Source organism: Argiope bruennichi, chromosome 5 (genome assembly GCF_947563725.1).
Source record: "Argiope bruennichi chromosome 5, qqArgBrue1.1, whole genome shotgun sequence".
Lineage (NCBI taxonomy): Eukaryota > Metazoa > Arthropoda > Arachnida > Araneae > Araneidae > Argiope > Argiope bruennichi.
Genome location: NC_079155.1, coordinates 113,652,772 through 113,676,472, shown reverse-complemented (window position 1 = coordinate 113,676,472; position 23,701 = coordinate 113,652,772). Strand labels below are relative to the sequence as shown.

The window sequence follows — 23,701 nt, the reverse complement described above, 5'->3', positions numbered from 1 at the left end:
TTAACTTTATATTTATCCAACTATGTTACTTCTTTAAACATTTTTTTTACGCAAAGAATTGAACTAATATCATCTGAGATCTATTTTATTCCTAAAACAATTGCCAAAATTAAACAAAAAATGAAATATTACTCGTTTAGGAAATGGATCAGTGTTCCTGTATTTTTGAATTCATTTGCTTATTCTTATTGATTTCTCGACAATGGAATTCTTGCTCAAAAGCGTTTTTAAAGATTTTTTCTATGTAAAGATTTGAATGGGAGATAATGGTATGTTATCTTCTTCGTAGATATCGGAATCGGAAACCTATTTGTACAACACAGTACATTGTTATTTTTGTTCTATGTCATGGTCTCATGTGAAATCCACCATCCATCCATCCAATCATGGGAGAATGATGTTGCAGTTTTCTATTTTACTATGGTGTTTGATGCCTTTGGAAGAATCGCATTATAATCATTTAGTCAGCATTTATATTAAAAATATCACAAGAAAATGTAACTTGTCATCAAGTTTGTATCGAACTGACATATATTGGCATTGTATGGTAAGCCACTAGAAATCTAATACAGATTATTATTTCAAAGTATTATAAACTGATCTATTTCTTGTGAATTATTCTGAATGTAGATTCCTGGTCGCCTGCTGCTGTTTTTAAAAATGCTTTAAAACAGTGACAGAACGAAACTTGTTCAAATCTGATCCTGACCCTAAAGGCTTACCATATAAGATCTTTCATTTTGCTTCTACAATTCTACAAGTGACATATATATATATATATATATATATATATATATACCTTCCAGTATATATATATATACTGAACCAGTCATAATTTTCTAATGACACCTGATATAAGACCGACTATTTCTAAACACCAGAGATTTAGGTATATTAGAACTACTTCTTATACATTCTTTTGTCATTACAGTGTTTTAAATATTATAAAACAGTAAAAACAAGAATGATGTTCAACAAATAATTAATATATGATTTATATTGCAAGAGATCGAAATGTCTTGAAATTGTATCGTGATATTAGATGATGAATATTTACATATTATATGTTAAATATAATACTTTAAAAGGTCTCAAAAATAGGAAAAGACATTTCTGTTTTTAATATGTAGCTTGACATTTGATTTGTTTTTTGAGTATTAGAATTTAGTAGAAAAGCAATCTGAAAAGCAATCACCGAGAACTTTGGATCTAAATCCTTAATCGCTGGTCAATACATAATGATTTCAATGAAGATGAAAATCGGCTATGACATTATATCTATAAAAGCTTAATATTTCAAATGATTTTCTATTAAAACTAACCATCAAAGAGTGACGAAATTGTATTTCTTACACGAACTTCGATCACTATATACTAGCTGAATGCAGTTATTGGAAGTTTTAAAATCTTTTGTAATCATGTATAGACATGCTATTTTATCGACGGTCGATAATGTCTTTTCATTGAGACAAGTAAAATAAGTGAAATAAAATTATTTCTCCGAGCAGCTTGCAACTAGTCCCATAATTTCTGTTCATTTAATTGATTCTAGAAATATATAGATAATTTGTGATAACTTACAGATTGCTGCCTATATCTACTCTTTTATAGTAGTTCTTGGATTTTTAAGATCATTTAGAGAGATAAAAAAGTATAATATTGTATGATTTTACATTGTATTGTATGTATATAATATTGTAAAAAGTATAATATTGTCTTTGAAGCAAATAAAATGATAAGAATTAATTGGAATGGAATTTTTTATTAGACTCTACGATGGAGACCAAGTTCATAGAGTCTATCCTTATTATTCCCAATGAAAATTCCCAGATTTTTCATGATATTCTGCAGGATTCTGACTTTAACCTTCCATGATTTGCTAATATACTAATGAATGCTTTTAGAACCCTTAAGAAACATTTATATCTATAACTAGTTTGTTTAGAAATAATTAAGCGAGTCACCATCACCGCGAGTCAACTTCGTGACATTCAGTGTTTGACCTGAAAATCACGTATCAAATGCGACAAAATACTAACAAGGAATTAGTAGCTATTATTAAATCAAGACAAAAAAAATATCTAATCAGTAATAAATTCAAAATCTACCTAAAGCCCCGAGCAAAATGCAGATATTCATAAAAAATTGAATAAAATGTATGATATCTTACATTACCAAAAAATATCGCTAAACACTTTCTTCTTATTTATATCAGAGAATCTCAAGAAAAATTTAAATTAAAGGCACACTAAAAGGGGTTCGAACTTTAATTGAATAACTCATTGTACTTAAATAAATAACCAAGGCATGAATAAATAATTCGAAAACTGTCGTACTGAAATAATTTGATTGAAAATATAATTTGAAAGATTCCAAGACGAGGAATTGGTATCTTTCGTCTGTTTGTGACTAAAAATAAACAAATTAATTAAAATATATATTCTAGTTTAGTAAAAAAATATCCAGTGCCGGTAAAACGGAGTTAATTGCAAAACAGAGATTGATTCATCAAAATATTATCTATCTCTGATATTTACAAAGAATGTTTCCAGTTTCGTTTGTCAGTGAATTAAAAACGATTGTTGTTCATAAGTCATTGTTTTATTTCATTTTTACACCAATACAGCTTTCAGTTCATTTTATTTGTCTTTTTAATACCAGAGCCATTGATTTAATAAATATTTAACAAACGTCGCATTAAGCATTCTAGAAATAAATTTAATTTCAGAAGGTTGAACAAATAGAAATGAAATGCTGTATAAGGCATTCTGATACATTTTTTAGGATGACAAAGCTTATTTTATTTTATTGCCTTTGCATCTAATACGATTTTATGCTCCGTTAAATGAAAAATCAAGGAAATTGGATTCTCAATCATTGAATTGGAAATAACGAATTTAAATAAAACATTCTCTGAACAACAAGATAATTTCTATTGCAATTCATCCAAATATCTTTTAAAAAATTTTGTCTTCTTAGAGAAATATTTACGTTAAAAAATAACAAAGCAAATTAAATGCATTCACACTGATTTCCTTCATTGAAAACTATTCATCGTTAATTTGAAATTTCTGTCCCTAAGAGTGATAAAATAGCGATTAAAAGAGACACCTTACTCGTTCTAATAGACAAGTCGGAATTCGAATTGTTCGTAAATCGAATTTATATTTTTCAGCTTAATTTCACTGAACGAATTATATAATTTTATAAATACTCTTTATAGTCCGTTTTGTACATACATAGTACGGATGCTTATATAATAATCTATACTACTAATAAAGATGAATGGAAATGTGTTCGTGCCCTATAGGTCAGACCATTTCACCTACTGCTACCAAATTTGGTACATTTATCCTTGGAGAGTGGGAATGGAGAAATTAAAAAAAATTAATTCTAATTTTAATTAATTAAAAATTAAAATAAATTTTGGCATTTTTCCATGATAATTTCCGAAAATATAGCAGAAAAATAAATTTTACAAATGTTTCAAAATGAAAAAAAAATTATGATAAAAATTTAATAGTACTGCAATTTTTATGAATTTCCACGATGTTAAAAATTTTTATTGCTTATTTTCCAACAATGCATTATATAAGGCCCTTTAAATTAAAATTATTTTCAACGTTTTATCAAATATTTCATCGCGGGAATTTCTTCCATTGTTAAAAGTTAACAAAGAAGTATTCTGTTAATTTTCTGTATAATAATGACGAATAACTAGTGAGTGAGCTCTCCCCGAAATTTTTCTCCTATCATTCAATAAAGTTTTTTTTTATCTTCCTCCCACTCATAAAAATTAATGACCTTGGGTAAGACCGCGAATACCTTGCATGGCATTTGTGAACGGTACAGTCGTACCTTGCATTGCATTGGTTGGTCTAGATTCAAACTTTTGTCTGGAATCTAGTAGCTATCGCGAGAATATCGATTTTGAATACTTTATTGCCTACAAATTGACATCAAATTTTAACATGGAACTTCAATTTTATACATAAAATCACATACCGATTTTTATTGATTTAAGTCTTGTGCAAGTGATTACATTTACATGCATACGAACGTACAGACCGATGGACAGTCAACCGTTTGACGGATTTGGTTCAAATATATATATAATATTCAAACGGAACGATTGTTTGCGCTCGTTCAAACGATTCGTTCGTTCGTTCAACGATCGTTCAAACGGAACGATTGAACGGAGTTTGACGGATTTGGTTCATATAATATGGTTCAAATATATAATATTTGGTTATATTTTAGATGCTAAACTTGTTTAACAAATTGTATTTATATATCTCTTTTCCATTAGTAGTTTTTAAATTCACTTGTACTCGAAAAGCTAGATAGAAATACTTCCTAAGGAAAGATTTCCTTTAAAATTTGATAGAAATCTACAAATTTGATCGAAAATTGGCATTTCAAACTTAATTCGTTTAGTTAAAAGATTTTTGAATTTCTGTATTCACAGGCAGACAGAGATACAGAGATAATACCAAAAATGTGTTTTCCGAACTCAGAAAAATTTGAAAATAGGAGATTCTTTGAAATTTCGAGTTGGAATTTTTTGAGGATTATACTTCCTATATACTTCGTATACTAAAAAATTAGAAAGCTAATTATTAAAATTAAGATGAATTAAAATTAAAATGGTCACTATGAAAAGACAAATTTACTAACTACAGGAAAAGTTATTGGACTTCAATTCAGAGCTCTGTCGCAGTATCTATACAATTTTCTTTTTATGACAGTAGAGCACTTTTTGGATAAAAACTCAAACAAACATTTAAAATGCCAAGCTTTCATATCAATACTACTCACTGTATTATCCTCATATATCTTATTAAAAAATTATACGCTTTAGCTACATTAAAAATTTATGTTTTTAAAATTTCTAAAATGATGAAAAATTGAAATTTGGAAGACTTTGGAAACTTATTGATCATTAACTATTAATTGGAAATATTGAAAATTTACTTCAAAGAATATGTCTCTACGTTCATTGGAAATATGACATATCTCCCGGCGTCCTGGCATAGGGGTAGCGCGTCTTCCCCGTGTTCTGGGCGTCCTGGGTTCGAGTCCCGGTACGGGCATGGTTGTTCTTGCTCCGTTCTATCTGTGAGATGCGTGAATGTGCCCCCATGTAAAAAGGGGTTGTGCAAGCGAATGAGATGCGTGAGTAGCTAAGACGTACTCTTGGCCCTAGTTGGCGTTACTAAAACAAGAGACGCTCCCTTGGCTTAAAATCCCTGACTTCGTCAGCGAGCTTGTGCATGGCAAGTGCCATTATAAACAACAACAACAACATGATATATCTGCTTTTTCGAACATAGTTATCGATGGTAAAATATCCTTTTTTTTAAATTCTAGGCTCTTTTATCAAAATGGAAACTTCTTCAAAATCCTTGGGAGACGATAGCAGGTTTCAAAGTAATGAACCGTCAAATCCTTCGAGTTTATTTAGTAAATATTTATATTTGTTTTTTGATTAAAAATATGTCATAATTATTATTTCAGTCTCCCAGTGTTTCTTTATTCTCAACATAATTTATTCATAAACATTTTTCTAATCAAACAGATACTACCAATCGAGCTTCTGAGATCCTTCTTCAGAGGGGACCGAAGGAATTAACAGGAGAAGCAATTTGCATGATGTAATTATACTACCCTTTTTACATAATGCTTTTCGGAATTTTTTCTAATCAGTGATTTTGCTAACTAAATAAGTTTATGGAGAAAAATTGCGTAACTATAAGATGAATAGTATGTAACAAAGTAATGTATAATATGAGCGAAGTCAAAATAATTTTTCAATACTTTTCCATTAGAAACCCAGTTTTGAGACGGAAAAAATCGTGTTAAAATTAGAAAATAAACAAGGAAGGGAAGTAGGCAGATAAATAAACCGAGATGTGAAAGAGATCTAAAGACATATAAATGGAAATATGAAAAGGATATAAAAATAAACATTTTAGTAGGTAATATTGAAAGTCACGGCGTATTTTATAACAGTTTTTATTTGCAAATATTGAGAAACCTCAAAGAAAGCAATACTAAATGTAAAAGAAAGTGGGTATTTGAACTCCAATATTTAGTGGCTCATCCATGGCTCAATATTTAGTGGCTCATCCAGGGTTTTATTTCACTCTTTAATAATTTACTTCCATAGTAGCTCTTTGAAAAAGGAAGTTGCTTTTTTCATTGTTAAATACTAGTATCTGATCGCTCGAATTGTCCATATAAAGTGAAGAATCTTGGATTTACAAAATTCTTAGCAAAACTGTAATAACATGCCCCAATGTGCAAAACTTAGAGGCGAATTGAAATTATACTTACTCCGTAACATAGCAGAAGATCACTTGCAGGGTGAAAATACACACTGTAGCTTCTTTACAGTTACAATGTGGAGTCATTGTAGCTTCTTTATAATTACTTCTTTACAGCTAAAAAGATTGATAAGAAAAGGCAGTTGAATCAAACTTGAGCATAAAAGCTAGAAAATACTAAAGTATCTGAAATATGATGCTGAAAGGAATCAAATGAGAGAGGGTTTTATGAAAAAAAGATGTTTTTAGAAACAAACAAAAAAAAATTGTTAAGTTTCTTTAATGTAATGGATGCTAAATCTCATTTGCAATGTATAGTTATTAAGCAGCCCTTGGGATAGACATAGTATACGTTTCTCATTCGGAATTTATTTTAGCTGTTTTATATTTGCCAGATGTGAAAGAAATTTTCTTTCAACAGTACCCTTCGATGGGGTATAGATCAGGGGAGCATGGTGACCAATCTCTTCACCTGATATTTTCACATTCTAGTGGATCATCCATAGCCAGAGTCCAATGTGATGTAGTATTATCGTCTATAAAATAAAATTTGGATTAAAGGCAATCCGGAAAAGAGGTAGAGAAGAAAAATTACTTACTAGCAAAAGTTTAAACTATAATGGGTGTTATCTTATACGGATAAAATTTCAAGATCTAATGCAATATCTTCTGCATCGTCGAATACGGGTATCTGTTTGTTATGATATTGATTGTGCACTGCTGCTAACCTGCTTATAAGCTATCGCCTGATCCATAACGGCTGTTGCAACTTCTACAACTTATTCCTGCTTGATAACTTTACGTCCTCCACCTGGTTCCACACCAAGAATTTCTGTTGTTCCAAATCTTTCAACCATTCTTCGTAAGTTAGTTATGGTCATCGGCCCTCTACGTAACTGTTTTAACAGGCTGTATTCATGAAGAGCAGCACTGGCATTTTCATCCCGCTGATAAAACAGCTTGACTAATAAGGCGCGTTCCTGTAGTGACAACGCAATCGAAGGACGAATTCTTGCCGAATGACACAAATTCCCGCAACTCGTCTTTTTATCTTTGATGTCATATCACAAAGTATCCGTATGAGTAAATTGCATAATAAAGTTTACGAACCAGGATTTCCCTATCGGCGTTTTTTGATACTAATTTTTTTTTCTTGCTAAATCGAAAACGCATACTTTAATGTGTATGGTGGCCAAATTTTGTTATATTTCGTCCAGTACATAACACGTTACAGGGCCCCGAAAACCTCCTGTTATTTCTTGATCACCCTGTATATTTATCCAACTTTTTGAGATCATCTCATCTAGTTTCAATGACAACCTTCAATTTTAGCTTTTATTTAAAGAAAAATCAGTAAAACTTTTAACTACAGATAATAAAAATCAATAATTATTTTTTTTTTCAGTTGCTTGATTTCTGCTGTCTTGCTCCTCGCATTCCTAGGAACGTCAGTCACTATTTATCAATTTTTCTTTAAAGACAAGGAAGAAAAGATTAAATCTCTCAGAAATGACAGCAGTGGGAATTTTACAAATAAAGTGACTGTATTTGAAAAGGGAAAGAAGTCAAACCAAGATCCAGGTGATATACTTTATTTTTTTACAATAAGATTTAGTATTGGAAAAAAAGCTTATAATTTTTCACAAATTTATTAATTTGCATTTATTCAAGTTTCACTTATTTCTCACCAATAACCTTTTTTTTATAAAATAGTTGTTTTGCATGCGTGTTATGTAAATATATATATATATATATATATATATATATATATATATATATATATATATATATATATATATATATATATATATATATATATATATATATGTATATATGTATATATACCTTTCCTTTATGTGATTCTACTGTTTATTTTTCACTTTTGTAATATTTTATTGTTCACATTATCTATATTATGTATAATATATTATCTATTATGATAATATTATCTGTATTAGCTATTAATGTTTATTAATATTTATTATTCTATACACTATGAAAACTAATTATCTATTCAAATCTTGAATTATTCAAACGAATTCTTCCAAAGAAAAAAAGAAAGCAGAAATTTGGAAAAAATAGCGACAATGCGTTCATTTGACAACGGAAGGAAGTTCTTTGCAACAACTAAAATAGGTTGCATATATATTGTATCATTCAAATGTAGTTTCAATACTTGTTATTTTCAAAGATTGCGAGATTGGTGCCATTGCAGGAATTCACAAAAAATGGATAATAGCAAATGACGTTTTATTGCATCAATATTAAAGATAACACGGAGCACAAGTAAAAACACAAGCATAATATACAAAACGAGCAACACTTGAAGATGCTAAAAATACAAGCAGACAACAGTTCACGGAACAGTTTGATAATATTTATCAAAAAGCAAATAGACATTTCACTCTGTAATCAATACTTCATAGAGAGAATTGAATCAATCACTTTATCCTCAAAATTTCATAGATTTTCAAGAATGTGAAATGTCAAATGAAATTTTCTAGAAATATCACCAGATCTCGGTTTCTAGGGGCAGTAATTCTTGTATTTTATAGAAACTTCATTTTTATCACTTTTACAGTAGAGGTCAAGCAACATTAGCTTGACCTAACCACAACTCAACCTGAACCAGATAAACTCAGCTCAAATCCTGAGGATCTACTATCTTGTTATACGACTGTGATTTGTCAGTCCAAAAACTCTTAAAAATTTTCAAAAGTTTTTAGAAATATTTTTCTGTGGAAGATGAACAATATTCTCCCAGTTTACTATATGGAAAACATTTTTAATATCTAATGACATCATGTTTTTCATCTTATTTTCTTGTTTTGTTATCTTGATGAAATCACATAATCTGTTTTGTATCTTTTCATTACTCCTTTTTTTTCTAGAAATCTCAATTATCATACAATCAGTTTCGCCTTCTCTTTAAGCAATGATAAGAATCTCCTAGTAATGGGTTTATCCAGTAATTTTGAACAGACGGCGAGCAGACTAAATAACATATAAAACTTGCAGCTTGAAATGTCCTATCTTTTCAAATAAGGGCAGTTCTTGTTTTTATTCCGAGTTTTGAGGGAGTAACCAGATACTAAAAATAGATTTAAAATTTTAGTAAATTACTCAGTAGAATTGTAAATTTGTAAAATAAAATCTAAACCCAATTGTCTTCTTCAAGCGCGTTTCCTTTTTTCGCGTTACTGAAGCAACATTCGAACTCATTCAAGCTATAGTCCATAATATTCTTTTTTTATAATTATCAACGTCTGTTGCTTTCTCATCTTTAACTCATAGAAAATGCTTCTTGAGTATAAAGTGCTCTCTTTGAAGTTCTCTATATATGTATCACTATCCAGCTTAATTTTTTCACACACAGCTCAATGTTTCGAATTTTCAAAATATATTTAAACTACCCTAGGTCAGCATATTACCCTTCAATAAGCATATTAATGAAGCCTATAAAACAGCATATTTTAACTATAATGATTGACGGCTGTTATTTTGAATGTCTATTCTTTAATTTCACTATTCATAATTTCCTATGTTTCATGAGTATTCTGTAAACGCTTGCGTACCTTTCTAATTATGCATCAGCATTTCAAGTAAACATCAAAATTTACCCTGATTCGTAAAGCATACGAAAATTAATATAAATACAATTATAAAATACAAATAGTGATTAATACAAAGAATATCAATACAGTGAATATGAATACAAATAAGTAACCTTTTCAAACGTGCAATACGAGTCATAAAATATTTCTGTGCAAATAAAATAGTCATATTTTCGCAAACAAATAAATTATTGCAAAAAATACTTACATAATCAATTAGATGTCAACTATGCAATAAAATAAAATTTAGCGGGTCGGAGAGTTAGAAGGTTGACTTACCCAAAGACACTGACCTTCAAGTAAAAAATTCAGCTGTTCCTTAATTGTAATAATTAGTCCTTCTTGTCAATAATATGTGTAAATGAATCTACAAGCTCAAGGGTAACCGTAATTCTTTCGCAATCACCTTGTCAACTTGAGCACGTGAATAAAAATTAAACGATAATTGAATAACTACCTTGAACATTGAAAAAGAGGACCTGATCCTAGATAAGCCCTTTACACGTTGCAATTTTCAATTATTAGTCATCTTTTACATTCACCTTTTTATAGAGGCTATTTTTTTTATCTATGCTTGTAAATCTTATGCATAGACGTTTTGAAAGCATAATAGCGTGGAATGTGAGTGATAATGAGAAATAATGTGAAATGATATATTAAAATTAAAATGATGCGAAATTAAAAATTAAAATTTTTTTTAAAAAGACTTTTATCAATGCATTGAAAAATGGAAACTGAACTTTCTTTAAATTAAAAAAAGTACAGATGTCATAAAAATACCGTGTGCACCTGAAAATAACACTCTAAGCAAATTGGAAATTTAGACAAATCAAAACATAATTTTTGATTTAGTTTTTTTTCCTATAACATTCATTGAAGCTTCATTTTTCTATTGGTTATATTTAGTTTTCTATTGGTCTAGTATTGGTTATAGCATTTACGATTTTGTTTTGGTATCCATATTTTAAATAATGAATTTTTTTTTATTTCCTAATTTATTCACTCACATATTTACAATGTTTTAAATTTTTTTTAAAACTTTGGCATGTGATTATTTTATAATGAATTATTATAAATATTATTAATAAATAAATTAACTATTTTTTTCTCAAATTCGTTATTAAATCATGCCACACCTATAATATCAAAATAAAATTAAAGTAAATAGATTTAATTTATATTTTTCTAAAAAAATATTTATAAATCTTTTAAACAATTTCATTGTTATCTTAATCTTATGATAGGAAAAAGAAGTTTACTGTCTACTTGACACGAGAACTCTCACAGCCAAATGTCTTCATTTACGCTCGCGATGGAAACAGATTATCGTATGACGAGCCCGTTTCAGTAAGATAAAGGTTTATTAAAATTAATTACATTGACAGGATTAGCACCAATTTAGTTGCATCTAGTATTTTATATTTAATTTTTGAAGATAAACTATTAGAACATTCAGAATCTTGAAAGTATCATGCATCCTTTCCCTATGTATACGAAGAGCAACGAAAATAAAATAGAAAAACTAAATAATTATATGTATGTCTTACAATTGGACAATAAAGTGAAAAAAATCAAAGAAGAAATATAAAATAGTATTAGGACCAACTTAAGTGAAAAATTAATTGGTTTAATTTTATTCCATTTGTACTAAATTCAGATAAGGAATAAACATTAAAATCCCCGCAGCAGGCGTGAGATAAGCCACTCAACTGAAGATAAAAAAGATAGTGCAATTAATCTTAATTATTTCATAATGTTTATGTAAGTTTTAGGTCCTAATAATAAGCAAAATGCTCATAATTAAATATGCAGGAAACCTTTTCGAAATCTGTATTTATTTACTTTCCCTGAATTATATATTTTTGCAATTACAAAATTAGAAATTATCATACTAAAAAAATTAACCCTTGTCTGTAATAAATTTTATTTGTAAATTAATTTTGGCATTTCCACATTTTCTGAAACATGAACGAGAAATTTATTTGTAAAAATATTCTGATTTTTAAAATAATTAACTGCACTTTCACGTGGGAGATATAGGCCCCGTATTTATAGAAAAAAACCAAATAATTTTATTTTAAATATAGTTTTGAATTATTTATATCTAGGAAAAGTGTAAAAATTTACTTCAAATAACATTTCCGATGATCATGTGATCAATCTCCCAAGCAGGAGAATTGAAAAACAGTTATGACAAAGAAAATATTTTATCGAGAACTGTCATTTCACTAATAGAATGAAAAATGAGCTTTTCTTTTCAATGGATATTAATATTCATTAACAATATAAGGAAAAGCAATTCTGGAAACAAAATAATGCAAACTTAGGCGTAATTTTACGTGTTTGAAAATTTAAAGTCTGTCCTTTCTTAAAATAAAGGGCATTTTTTAAAAAAGTGTCAAGATTGAAGAAAAAAGAAAAATTCAATAAATAGTGAAATGCAATTCATTTTTACACGACAAAGGTTTAATGAAATTAAAAAAAAAAAAAAAAAAAAAAAAAAAAAACAAGACGTGAGAATTTAAAAACACGTACAGCTGTGGTGAAAGCGAGAAGACGAATGATCAACTGTACTTTTACTTTACAAAATGACGTCAAGAATAAAATAAGCCCCAAACTTAAACGGATTTCTCCTATACAAAAAGGTTTTTCCCAACCAAATCTGCTCCTACAGTGAACACAATAAATCTAGACGGCGGTAAGAGTTCCTATGGCAGGCAGACAGTAAAGAGATTTTTAATGATGGCAATTCAATCACCTACTATAGGGGCAACAGAAATGATCTGAAAAATACCAGAATTGTAGCCCTATCTCTATTTAAAACCGTGCTCTGGAGAGTATTCTACAGATTTCAATGACGCATGACTCTCTATTCAAAAGTATATAACCAGAGAGGCTGAATTAATCTTTTGTGAGAATCTGAGAAAATTAAATCTTTCGCTGCCATTTTGATCGCAGAGTGAATTAGTAATCTGCAGGCGTTGTGTGCTATTAATTTTATTTAATGAGAGATTTTCTATATGATTGTGCTTTAGGTTTTATTCTTTGTGAACTCTTAGTTTTGCTTTTATTACATCCGATTTATGTTTTCTGTAATATTTATGGAATAAGGCTTCATTTTATGTTATCCTGTTTCATGATTTCATTTACCATTAACAATACTCTGCTATCCATGGGGAACACACAGCTATATAAAAAGTCAGAGATCTGAAGGTTAAGAAGTGAATGAAAATTCGCTTGTGAAATTCCGTCGCTAGAAAAATGAAATAAGTCAAGTTAAATGAAAGCGTTTAAAAATTCAAAATAACTATCTGCGAATTAATATGCAATTATGCAAGACAATAAACTACATCATACATCTAGCAGGAATTCAGAGAATGAGTAGATGGCTGTAACATCATTTCTCTCCCTCTTTCTTAAATATGTTCATAGGTTTTAGCTTATAACTTCATTAATCTACCAACATTTTATATTTTAATCGTTTTCCTTCTATTTGCTATTAATAAGCACCCAAAATAGGGCAGTCAAGAGTCTCTTCTTTTTCTAATTATAGGTTCTGAACTAGATTTTTTAACATACAAGCAAACATGATCTTCATGCATTTGCGCAACAACGAAATGTGTTTTCTCAGTCAACAAAAACTTAAGTTCAAAAGAGTTATTAACTCTAATTAAAGCAAGAATGCAATTTTTCTATTGTTCAAGAATTAGAATGAATGAATTATATTTCCATCTTGTAAAAATCTTTCATCTTTTGGAACAGCTAAAACTTTAGAGCATTCTTTTCTTTCTGCTCTGGTATTTGACCCGATTTTATCCAGAATGTAAGAGAATTTTCAGATCAGTATTAAATCAACAAAAAGAAAGCTTAAAAATTTATATATTCACTCTTAAATCAAATGAACAAATTCTAAAAATCCCATGTGTGTGTTCAACTTTCAATATTTATCGTAAAGTGGACTTGTTTGCATTTATAAACTTGCCGCTAGGGATTTGCAATACCGGTATACCGGGATACCGAATACCGATATTTTGAGCCATTTGTACAATTTCGTAATACCGGTATTCACAAGTTTAAAACCGGTTTTTCGGTATTTACTAGAAATTTTTGAAATTTCTCCACTATATGTTCAGGTATCGCGAACATAGCAAAATAGTATGCGTTTTTGTTTTTATGTCTCCATAATTGGCAAAATTAATTAGCTAATTAATGGCTTAATTAATTGCTTGAATCTAAATTAGCGAAACAGGGATTATTTCTGAAAGAAAATATTGTATCCTTAACGACTGATGGAGTAACAATTATGAAAAAAGTTGGAAAGTTGATTGGTGCAAATCAGCAGTTATGCTATGCACATGGAATTCAATTAGGAGTAATAGATGTATTATACCAAAAAAATAAAGAACAGAAGAATCCAAATACTGTGGATATAGAAATTTCGGATTCGAACTTTGAAAAGAGTAAGAGTGAGAGTGATATTGACAATGAAGATAATGACAATGTAATTGTTGAAGAATATATTATTAATGAGGATGAAATATTAACCTATCAAGAATTGCTTCCTATAATTTATAAAGTTCGAAAAACTGTTAAGATATTTAAGCGTTCTTCTATAAAAAGGATATTTTACTAAAATATATACTAACTGAAAATAAAACAGAATATATGTTAATATTAGATTCTAAAATACGTTGGAATAGTTTATTCCTAATGATGGAACGATTTTTGAAACTGAGAAGTCCAATCCAAAAAGCAATAATCGACTTAAACCTGTAAATTAATTTTTCAGGTAGTGAATTCGACTTGATATCCAGAACTATATCAGCTCTACTTCCAATAAAACTGACTATTGAGGCATTGTGTCGGAGAGATTCTAATTTATTAAACGCTAATGCAACAATAAATTTCATGTTGCAGTCACTGAAAGAACAGCACACATCACTATCTGAAGAATTATATATTACATTGAAAAATCGCACAAAAGAAAGGCATACAGAAATAGAAAATGTCTTAAGGTATTTACATAATTATAATGATTTTAAAAATGAAAATGAAAAAGAAGAAAAGAAAATAACCAATTCAAATCTGCTTAAGTTTAGAGTAAATTTTCTTAAAATTTTTTACCCGCAACCCTATCCACATTCAGAAGAATTCGGTTCAATTATCGAAGATTATGATGTCACTATTGTCGATAGTGAAAAGGAATTGTCTCTTGAACAAAAATTATAATTAACGATAAATAAAAAAATTTCAACGAACCAAAATACAATACAGAAATCAACTATATCCAAAACTATCCGACGAGAAATCGATTTATTTGAAGATGAAGGATTTAGAGGTAAATACTTGGAAAAAGTATATTGCGCATTGCTAACAGTACCACCAACTAACGTAGATGCTGAAAGAGCGTTTTCGACAGCTGGTAATTTTTACACAAAATTACTTTTCAGCTTTAATGACAGTACAATTGATGCATTATGTTTATTAAGATCACATTTCAAAAAGTTGTTATAGTACCACAGACTGAATAGTGATATTTATAATTTTTTGTGATTTAAATAAATAAGTTACTTTACTTTTTTGTGATTTTTTATTTACTGTTATAATTTATAAGTTACAAATTATTTTTTGTGATATTTACACTCTCTAACAAAACTGGCAAATAAAACAAAGAAACACCTGTATTTTCTTTCTTTTTCTAAAGTTTCTAATACCGGTATTAAAACTGGTATCCCGGTATTAGGATTTAAAAAATATCGAATACCGGTATTGAACTTTTGGTCCGGTATTGCAATCCCTACTGCCTTATTGTACTATGAAAAATCGTTTTCTATCAAATATGAGCTAACTCCACGACTCAAATAAAATTTCAATTTTTAGCTTGGCTGGAAGACTTCAAATCTTTTCTCAAGTGCTTTTGTTTGATTGACAACGGAAGAAAAATTCTAAACTTCGCTTCCTCAAAAGAACAGATTGAGTATTTTAACGGACTACGAGTTATCGGTACTGCCTGGGTAATTTTGATTCATACTGGCACAGTATATACTCAAAAATTAAGTAAGTAAATCTTATGCAAACACAATGTTCTTATTATATTAATCTTTTATATTGTTTATACAAGGCATTCACTTTAACAATAACCCGATACTTAATTTTTACACCGTTAAGCATTTAGTAATATACTTTAAATGGCTTAAAGAATTGTATTTTATATTATTTGTGTCAACAAGTTTATTGTAAAGAAATTAAGAAATCTAAAATGTTACTTAATCCTCTAGTATTATTAATCATGTTTAGTAAAACATTCTTGACATTACCATTTCACAAAGAAAGGTTTGATTCTTTTTGAGAAATCTCACTTACCTGCTATTTGTCGTCATAGGAAAATTCCAATGGCACCAAGTAAGATACTCATGGGAACTACTCTATGTAATTACCATAATCCATAATTTGTTGTTAGAAGTTGTTAGAATGTCTGCAGTAGGTACTGCTTTACTGTTTATATCTATTATGGAAGAATGATTTTCCATTAAAACCTTTGATTCTGGAGATGAAACAACAGCAGGTGTCCTAGAAAATCAGAAATCGTCCTAAACTGTTACAGGAACCCGGCATGTCCTCGTACAGTGTACAGCCGGTAAGATTGCTATTGTATATTCCACTCAGACCTATCGATAGCACATTTTTCAGCGGCCAGTGTTGTCTGTCCTGTCTATTGAAGACATTTTGGGCAAAAACACCTGCCTTATCCTTTCATGTTATACCTACTAGGAATGTTGGAAGTGTTGCATCGTTGATTTGGATACCTTGCATATATGCTGTGTTTTTTCAAATCTGTGAATATAATTGTGCGGATCTGCATAAAATGCGCTGCCCGTATTCTCTTATGTGTAAACTGTGTATCAGGTACAATTTATATTGAGCTTAACCAGTAATAGAAGAACTGTCAGTTACGAGAAAAAAAGCATACCCAGCTTTATGTCTAAAAACGAAGTTATAGTATTAAGAGTAAAAGTTTTTTTTATTAGTTTTTTTCTGACATAAGCAGAAAAGGAAAGAGAGAATCCGTCAATAGTATTGAATTCTAATATATATATATATCCTACTTTTTAATTCAAGGATATTTTCCACAGAAAATGAGGAAGAGATAAAGCCTTTCCTACAATACAAAGCAGCGCAGTTTTATCTTAATGGAAGCTTTGCAGTTGATATATTTTTTGTCATCAGGTGAATTTTTCTTTCCTCTCAGAAAATTTTATTCATTTAACTTAAAATTAAGCATACATCATGTGGAACATATAAATATAAAATAAGTTCTTTTTTTAATGTATCAACTGTTACAAAATATAAAACAAAAAAGTAAATAAATAAATAAAAATAATTACAATTTCAATAATTTTGTTTGGAAAATTGCATTTTCAATATTTATCTTTAATAGTCCAATAATTTTTTAAAATAAAATAATCAAGAAAATTGGATTGGAGATTGATTAAGATTTATTTCCTTAAATTAATAAGTTCTGGAAAACATCAAGTAAATAAAATAGATTTATGACAGGTAAAAGCATAAATAAACTCATTTTGATGCTCGACTAATCCGAATTTGTCGGTAATTCTTACTTTTTTTTTCTGATTTCTTGAATTTCATTTTAAGATAAGGTTAAATACCACCTGTAATTCTAATTTATATATGACGAGAAGTGAAACTAAAAGTAAATAAAATGTGTTTTTGTCCTTGAATTATTTCTGTTGTATAAATAATCCTTGCTTTACGTCTCAGTGATAATAAGTGAATAGCAATTTAAGGCTTTGAAATCATTTAAGGACATCATTACTGTATAATGTATTCAATGATCAATAAATAGCTCAAATAGCTCACACTTTTTAAAAATAAAAATATTTGTGTATCCCATATACGAAATGTCCAATTTGTTTTAAACTTTAATTTAATTGTTATAATCAAAATTGTATGTATTGCTTATTTATTGAAATTAATTAATTATTGAAGCTATTGTTGTAAAGACTAATATAAAAAATACCTATATGCTAGAAAGCGTGATTTTTCTTCATTCATTACGCTTTGATCCCTTTTTGGAAGATTTTATTCTAATTAGATTCATTATCATTATTTGATTTTGCATTCATTGAATGCCAAACTAGGTAAGGTTTTATTTCAGAATGGATGGTAAGTAGAATTTGAGAAAAATGTTACTAAACAATGTTCACTCTAAAAATACTAATTCGCAACTCTAAAAACTCTAATTCACAATAAAACTAAGCAGAAGTGGAATCAATGGCATGTCAAGTATTGTTAAGAATCGTTTACAGCAAGTTTGTATGCATGAATTAATAAAAAAATCTCTTAATTTAAAGATCCGTATTTACTTCCCACTGTTAAGGCATTAAAAATTGATGGATAGATGGCAAACAGTTCAAGTACTTAGTTCAACGGAAAACGAGCCATATTGAGTGAGTGCATAAAGAAGCCGAGAGGCGAATATTCTTTTAATTTAGACTTAATTTGCGAACGAATAGCTTAAACTAAAGATTTAGAACTGTTTCCATTAGATTCGATTATAAATCTATACACGAATATTGATTAAATAGATTTCGTGTTATCCCAAGATTTGAGTATGTGGACATTATAACGAACAATTAATGACTTATTTCTTTCCGCATTTTACGTTTATAAATGGCTTGATTGCGATTGATTTTGATTTAGGCCTACAGATGATTCAATTACAAAGTTAATTCCACTTCAGAAAAGAGTGCAAAATAGTTTTGGACATATACCCCTGAAAAACACATATTACAAACGCATATAAGATTGACTTCGTACTTCTAATATTAATTGGTCATTAAAATATTAAAAAAAGTTCAAATCAAAGTATTTTCAATGCGTCGTTTGTTAGCATTAAGACGAATTCTTCCTTCTGAAGTTTATGAATATGAAAAAAAGCGAAATTCCGAATTCTTGATTATTTACTATTTTAATTCATTTAATCTTAATTTTAGCGGATTTCTGAATGCTTATTGTTTTTACTACAAGTATATCAGAAGCAATGGAGATATATCTTGGACTTTTTTCTATTTGAAGCGATATTTAAGGTATTTATCAATTTCTGATTCTTTAAATTATTTTGAATTTTAAGGATTAAGAAATGGTATGGTATGCTTTAAAAAATAATAAATAACGAAATGAAAAATTTTAGTAGTAAAGATAAAAGAAAACATGATTGTCTTTATATAGATAAATGAGAAATCCCAAGGATATTTCTAATTCAAAAAACCTTTAGATAAAACTGTTAATATTATGGAGCTCTACAATCATATTCCTGATTATAAAATGTATTGTGATATATAAAATTTATAATTATGTTTCGTTACATCGAAATGAGAATGCTGCTATTCCAAAAATATTAATATTTCCTTTGCAATTAATATTGGTACTTATTTTATTATTCACTATTTCAATATCAAGATCTTAAGAGATTGCGTTTAGGAAACAAAGAAGAATATTCTGGATAAAAAAAAATTAAATGCTGGTTTGAGAATAAATTTTTTTTCTAAATACTTGGTGATTCTCTGTATTGATACGGAAAATTAAATCCGTAAATCCCAGACAGATGCCGTGGGTGTATGGCGAAACAGTACAATAACAAATACAACGCTTTATTCTACAAGAACGTACGAACAAATATGCAACACAAGACAGCCGAAGAGTACACAGTGACATAATTTGCTGTGAAAGTAGAACACAAGTAGCTAATAAGAAATCAATAACTGCAACAGCACAAAGCGTGCAGAGAGCTCTCACTAACTATTAGCTTGAGCTCAACTCAAATAAATGACTGACTCGTTACTCTGGTCAAAACTGACTGACTCTTTGACATCAGTACTGACTGACTTCTAATTTTGTCTCTCGGCCTTTTACAATTTCTGAGACAGGGTCCAGAAAATTTTAAAAGACCATCATAACTCGAATTCTGATGTTTCTATTGTCAGGATTCTTGTTTTTGAAATCTTTGATCCCCTCCCCCCCAATTCTTCCCCAAGTCGTTAAATGGCAGTCAAAATCGAGGATTACTGCTCATCAGCCATAACTATTTCTGTATAACTATCTTCCTTACTAGCAGACTTACTACCCTGAAAATCAATATTAAAAATCAGTAACAGCGTAACAAAAAAATTGGCAAAAAAATTTCCCCGTCATTTTTAAAATTAAAATTTATTTTTCAATAAAAATTAACTACTAATTAATAATGTATTCTCTCTTGTTGTTTACAACTGCTTCCGAATGCACAACAATATTTTTAATATGTCGTTGCTAGAACTCTCTCGGTTTCGACTCAAAGATTTCATGAGTCGAGGAGTGACGATCAAGCCAATCAGTAGAGATTGTGTATCATTGATTTTCATTGTTCTTACTTAAAGCATGCGAAACCCCCAGACTTCAGAAACTTTCCCAATGAGTGTAGATGATTCTCTATTGGCGCATTCTATTTTGTCTACCCGTTCCCTTGTCAGAATTAGTTTGACAAGAAATTTCGGGTAAAATTTGGTTTAATCGCTCTTCATGGAACTCATCTGGATAGTCAGAACGAGATGCGTCTTTGAAATCAAAATTTCCATTTTCGAACTTGGGATTCCAATCACGAGCGGTTTTCTTCAGCTATGACACCTTCTCCATAGGCAGCACGAATTCGCAAGCAGCTTTTGCGGCCTTAGACCATTGATTAAAAGCAAACAGAAGGTATAGAAAATGTTCATTTTTCTCAACTTGATGTTCCATTTTAATTCTTTGAAATATAACAGAAATTACATAAACTAAACAAAAAAAAATGAAATATATAATCCCTGTAGAAGAAAATTTTGTCTTTCAAATGATTTAAAATATTATGTCGAAAATTTAATTAAAATGAAGGTTAAAATTAAAAAAAACAACTGTTGAATTTAATTGCCAACACAATATAAAAATACATAAAACGGTTTTCTATGATTTTCAGTAGTATTAATATATATTCTCTCGGTGGACACTATAAATACATGGATGAGAAGTCATCGGATAAGTACGCGGGTTTTGACTTCTCTTGAGCTAATTGTAATTGGGGGTACATTGTAATTGAGGGACTATCCATAATGATATAGTTGCACTGGTTTTCGATACTCAATAATAAAGTGCACTTTTTATGAGAAGGATTTAGGACTCTTATGATAGGAGCCATTATATAACTGGCTACCGATATCGAGTTGCTCTCTGGGTACATAGGTCATTCAGTTTTTTCCTAGAACCTAAACATCTCAAGAGTAATTATTATGATTAATAGTGAAACATTAATTAATTTTTTAGTTATATACTACATTATTTTTCAACAATATGATATTTAATAGATTAATAGAAAGGAAGATAGATGTCCTGCAAAAGAAATTGCTCCGAACTTTTAAAAATAAATAGTCAGTAAAAAACAAACTAACATGCTTCCGATATGCTTCCGCGGGGGCGGAAAACATCATTCTTTTAAGATTTTATTATGATTTCCAGATGGGTGGAAAAAAGACGCTCGAAACATTTAAAACCTTGATCTAACTAAAAGGATTTTCGAAATTTATAACAAGAAATAACATTTTATAGTTTTTTTTAAAAACTGACCATTTTCAAATATATTTTGTATGTCATTATTATGTACTCATTTTAAATTATGAATTTTAATTCATTATTCCTTATACTTTAACTTGGATAAGTAGGCTAAATCTATTTTCAGCAATAATTGATACATTAAGGCATTTCTAAATTTTCAAATCGATATTATTAGGTTGACTCCTTTGTACATGATTGTCCTGGGATTTTACACTACTCTGTTCAGCTACACAGGAACGGGTACTGCATGCCCAACATACGATACGCATCCAGCCTGCAAGAAACAATGGTGGTGGCACTTTCTTTATCTCAATAACTTTACAAAGGTTCAAAATACGGTGAGAAATTTTAAATCAGATCATTCTCATTTTATTATTTATGAAAATTAATTATGAAATAATAATGTAACGTAAAAAAATAGCACTTGTTTTTGATCTTAAGGAATTTACGCTGCTCCTTTCACGAGGAAATTTTTATCCATGCTTCTGTTATTATTAATAATGCATGAAATACCTACGCTAGATTGATTGTCAGGATGTATATAATAAATATTTAAAATTCGAAATGCGTTAGTCTGAAAATTAATTAAATTTTGGTACTGTTCAAGCATTACCGCTCAAAAATTATATGAAATCAAAGTAAATATTTTCTTTTTAATTAACAGTAGAAAATGCTCATTTTAATTTTTTAAATATAAAATAAAATTTATAAAGTAAACACTGATATTTAAGCGATAAAGAAATAGCTTTAAAAAAAATTTCTTTTTAAATTTCTAAATTTAATTACTTTAGATCATAAAGCAAATTTCAGTAGCATGCTTACCTGCTTCTTTTTTTCGATTATTTTGCTGCATTTTCTTATGATTTCATTTGTTTTAGTGTATGGGATGGACTTGGTATTTGGCAGCTGACATGCAGTTTTACATTATCAGTCCTTTATTTATGATTTCATTAATAAGGTATGTCATAAATTTATTGTGACATAGCTCTTACATAAAAGTACTCTTTGGTTTTTGTAATATACTCCTCAGAAATAAAATTACTTCATGATTTTAATTACGCAAAAAGCAGGCACATTTTTTTTCACTTCTATTCTTTATCTTCACCAATGTTAAAAGAAAATGTATTATGAGTGTCTTGGCATTCTTCTGGCAGATGACATTGATCTAGAGCTACGAAATTTGGTGCAAACATATTTTGGAGAATGAGAATATGCACCTCGGAAATATTTTTTCATATTTTAATGCGAATTTCAAATGATGCAATGTTTGGCATTTTTCAGTAACTCCTGAAAATATTACTGTTCAAGGGTAATTTTTACAGTGCTTTAAGAAACTATTAAAAAATCATCTATTGAGTCAATTATTTCAGCTATCATGGAATATTTTCCAGAGTGTTAAAAATATTTTTTGTGCCATCTTAAATAATATATTTTAATTGTTGTAATAAAATTAAAACCGTGTCTATTGTTTCAACCGATATTTAATGTTATAAATTTATTCAATTTTTCAATTTCAAAGAAGAAAGATTTTTTAAATATGTACTCATTTTACTTGAGGAATCTAACTGTAAACCTCGAAAGGCATTGTGGAATTAGTGTCAAACACTTAAGTTTTTAGCGGTAAATATGATATCATTGGACTTAATTCCATTAGGAAGATTCGTGTGCATAATAAATAGGAAATATGTAAAGGTTATTAAAATAACACGGCTTTAATTTTTATGTTTAAAAATACTATGTTGAGATAATTATGCACAGAAAGATACATAAAAGACATTTTTTGAAATTAAATAAAATATTTTCGATAAATCAGCTGGGCGTTTAGGGTTACTAGTTATTTCTAATGTCATGGATATATATTGTCATTATTTTGCCTAACACCTCCAGGAAAAGAAAATAAGCTGGCATCCATAGAGACAAAAATAATGAATGCGCCTGAGTGTTCCAAAACAAACAGTGACCGACATTTTAAGCCCAATCGGAACCGAACGATAACAGAAGCAACAGTCATCTCTATGAACAAAAGAACATTTTAATTTCAAGAGGTTTCTTCTTTAGCGGAGAAATTAAAAATTTATCTTAAAATTCTTTTAAACGGAAGAGGTCTGTCTACCTTCAAATCTT

At 29.1% G+C, this 23,701-nt stretch overlaps 1 protein-coding gene across 1 annotated transcript in view; it reads left to right on the top strand.

Moving 5' to 3' along the window:
* The first annotated feature begins 5,384 nt into the window (after window positions 1-5,384).
* LOC129968350 (nose resistant to fluoxetine protein 6-like) overlaps window positions 5,385-23,701 on the top strand; it is a 29,541-nt gene continuing 11,224 nt past the window's right edge. The window contains exons 1-8 of the mRNA XM_056082208.1: window positions 5,385-5,463; window positions 5,579-5,654; window positions 7,732-7,907; window positions 15,821-15,997; window positions 17,074-17,167; window positions 18,955-19,047; window positions 21,753-21,915; window positions 22,456-22,535. Coding sequence (XP_055938183.1) covers window positions 5,385-5,463; window positions 5,579-5,654; window positions 7,732-7,907; window positions 15,821-15,997; window positions 17,074-17,167; window positions 18,955-19,047; window positions 21,753-21,915; window positions 22,456-22,535 — 938 coding nt within the window. The remainder of the gene's footprint in view (window positions 5,464-5,578; window positions 5,655-7,731; window positions 7,908-15,820; window positions 15,998-17,073; window positions 17,168-18,954; window positions 19,048-21,752; window positions 21,916-22,455; window positions 22,536-23,701) is intronic.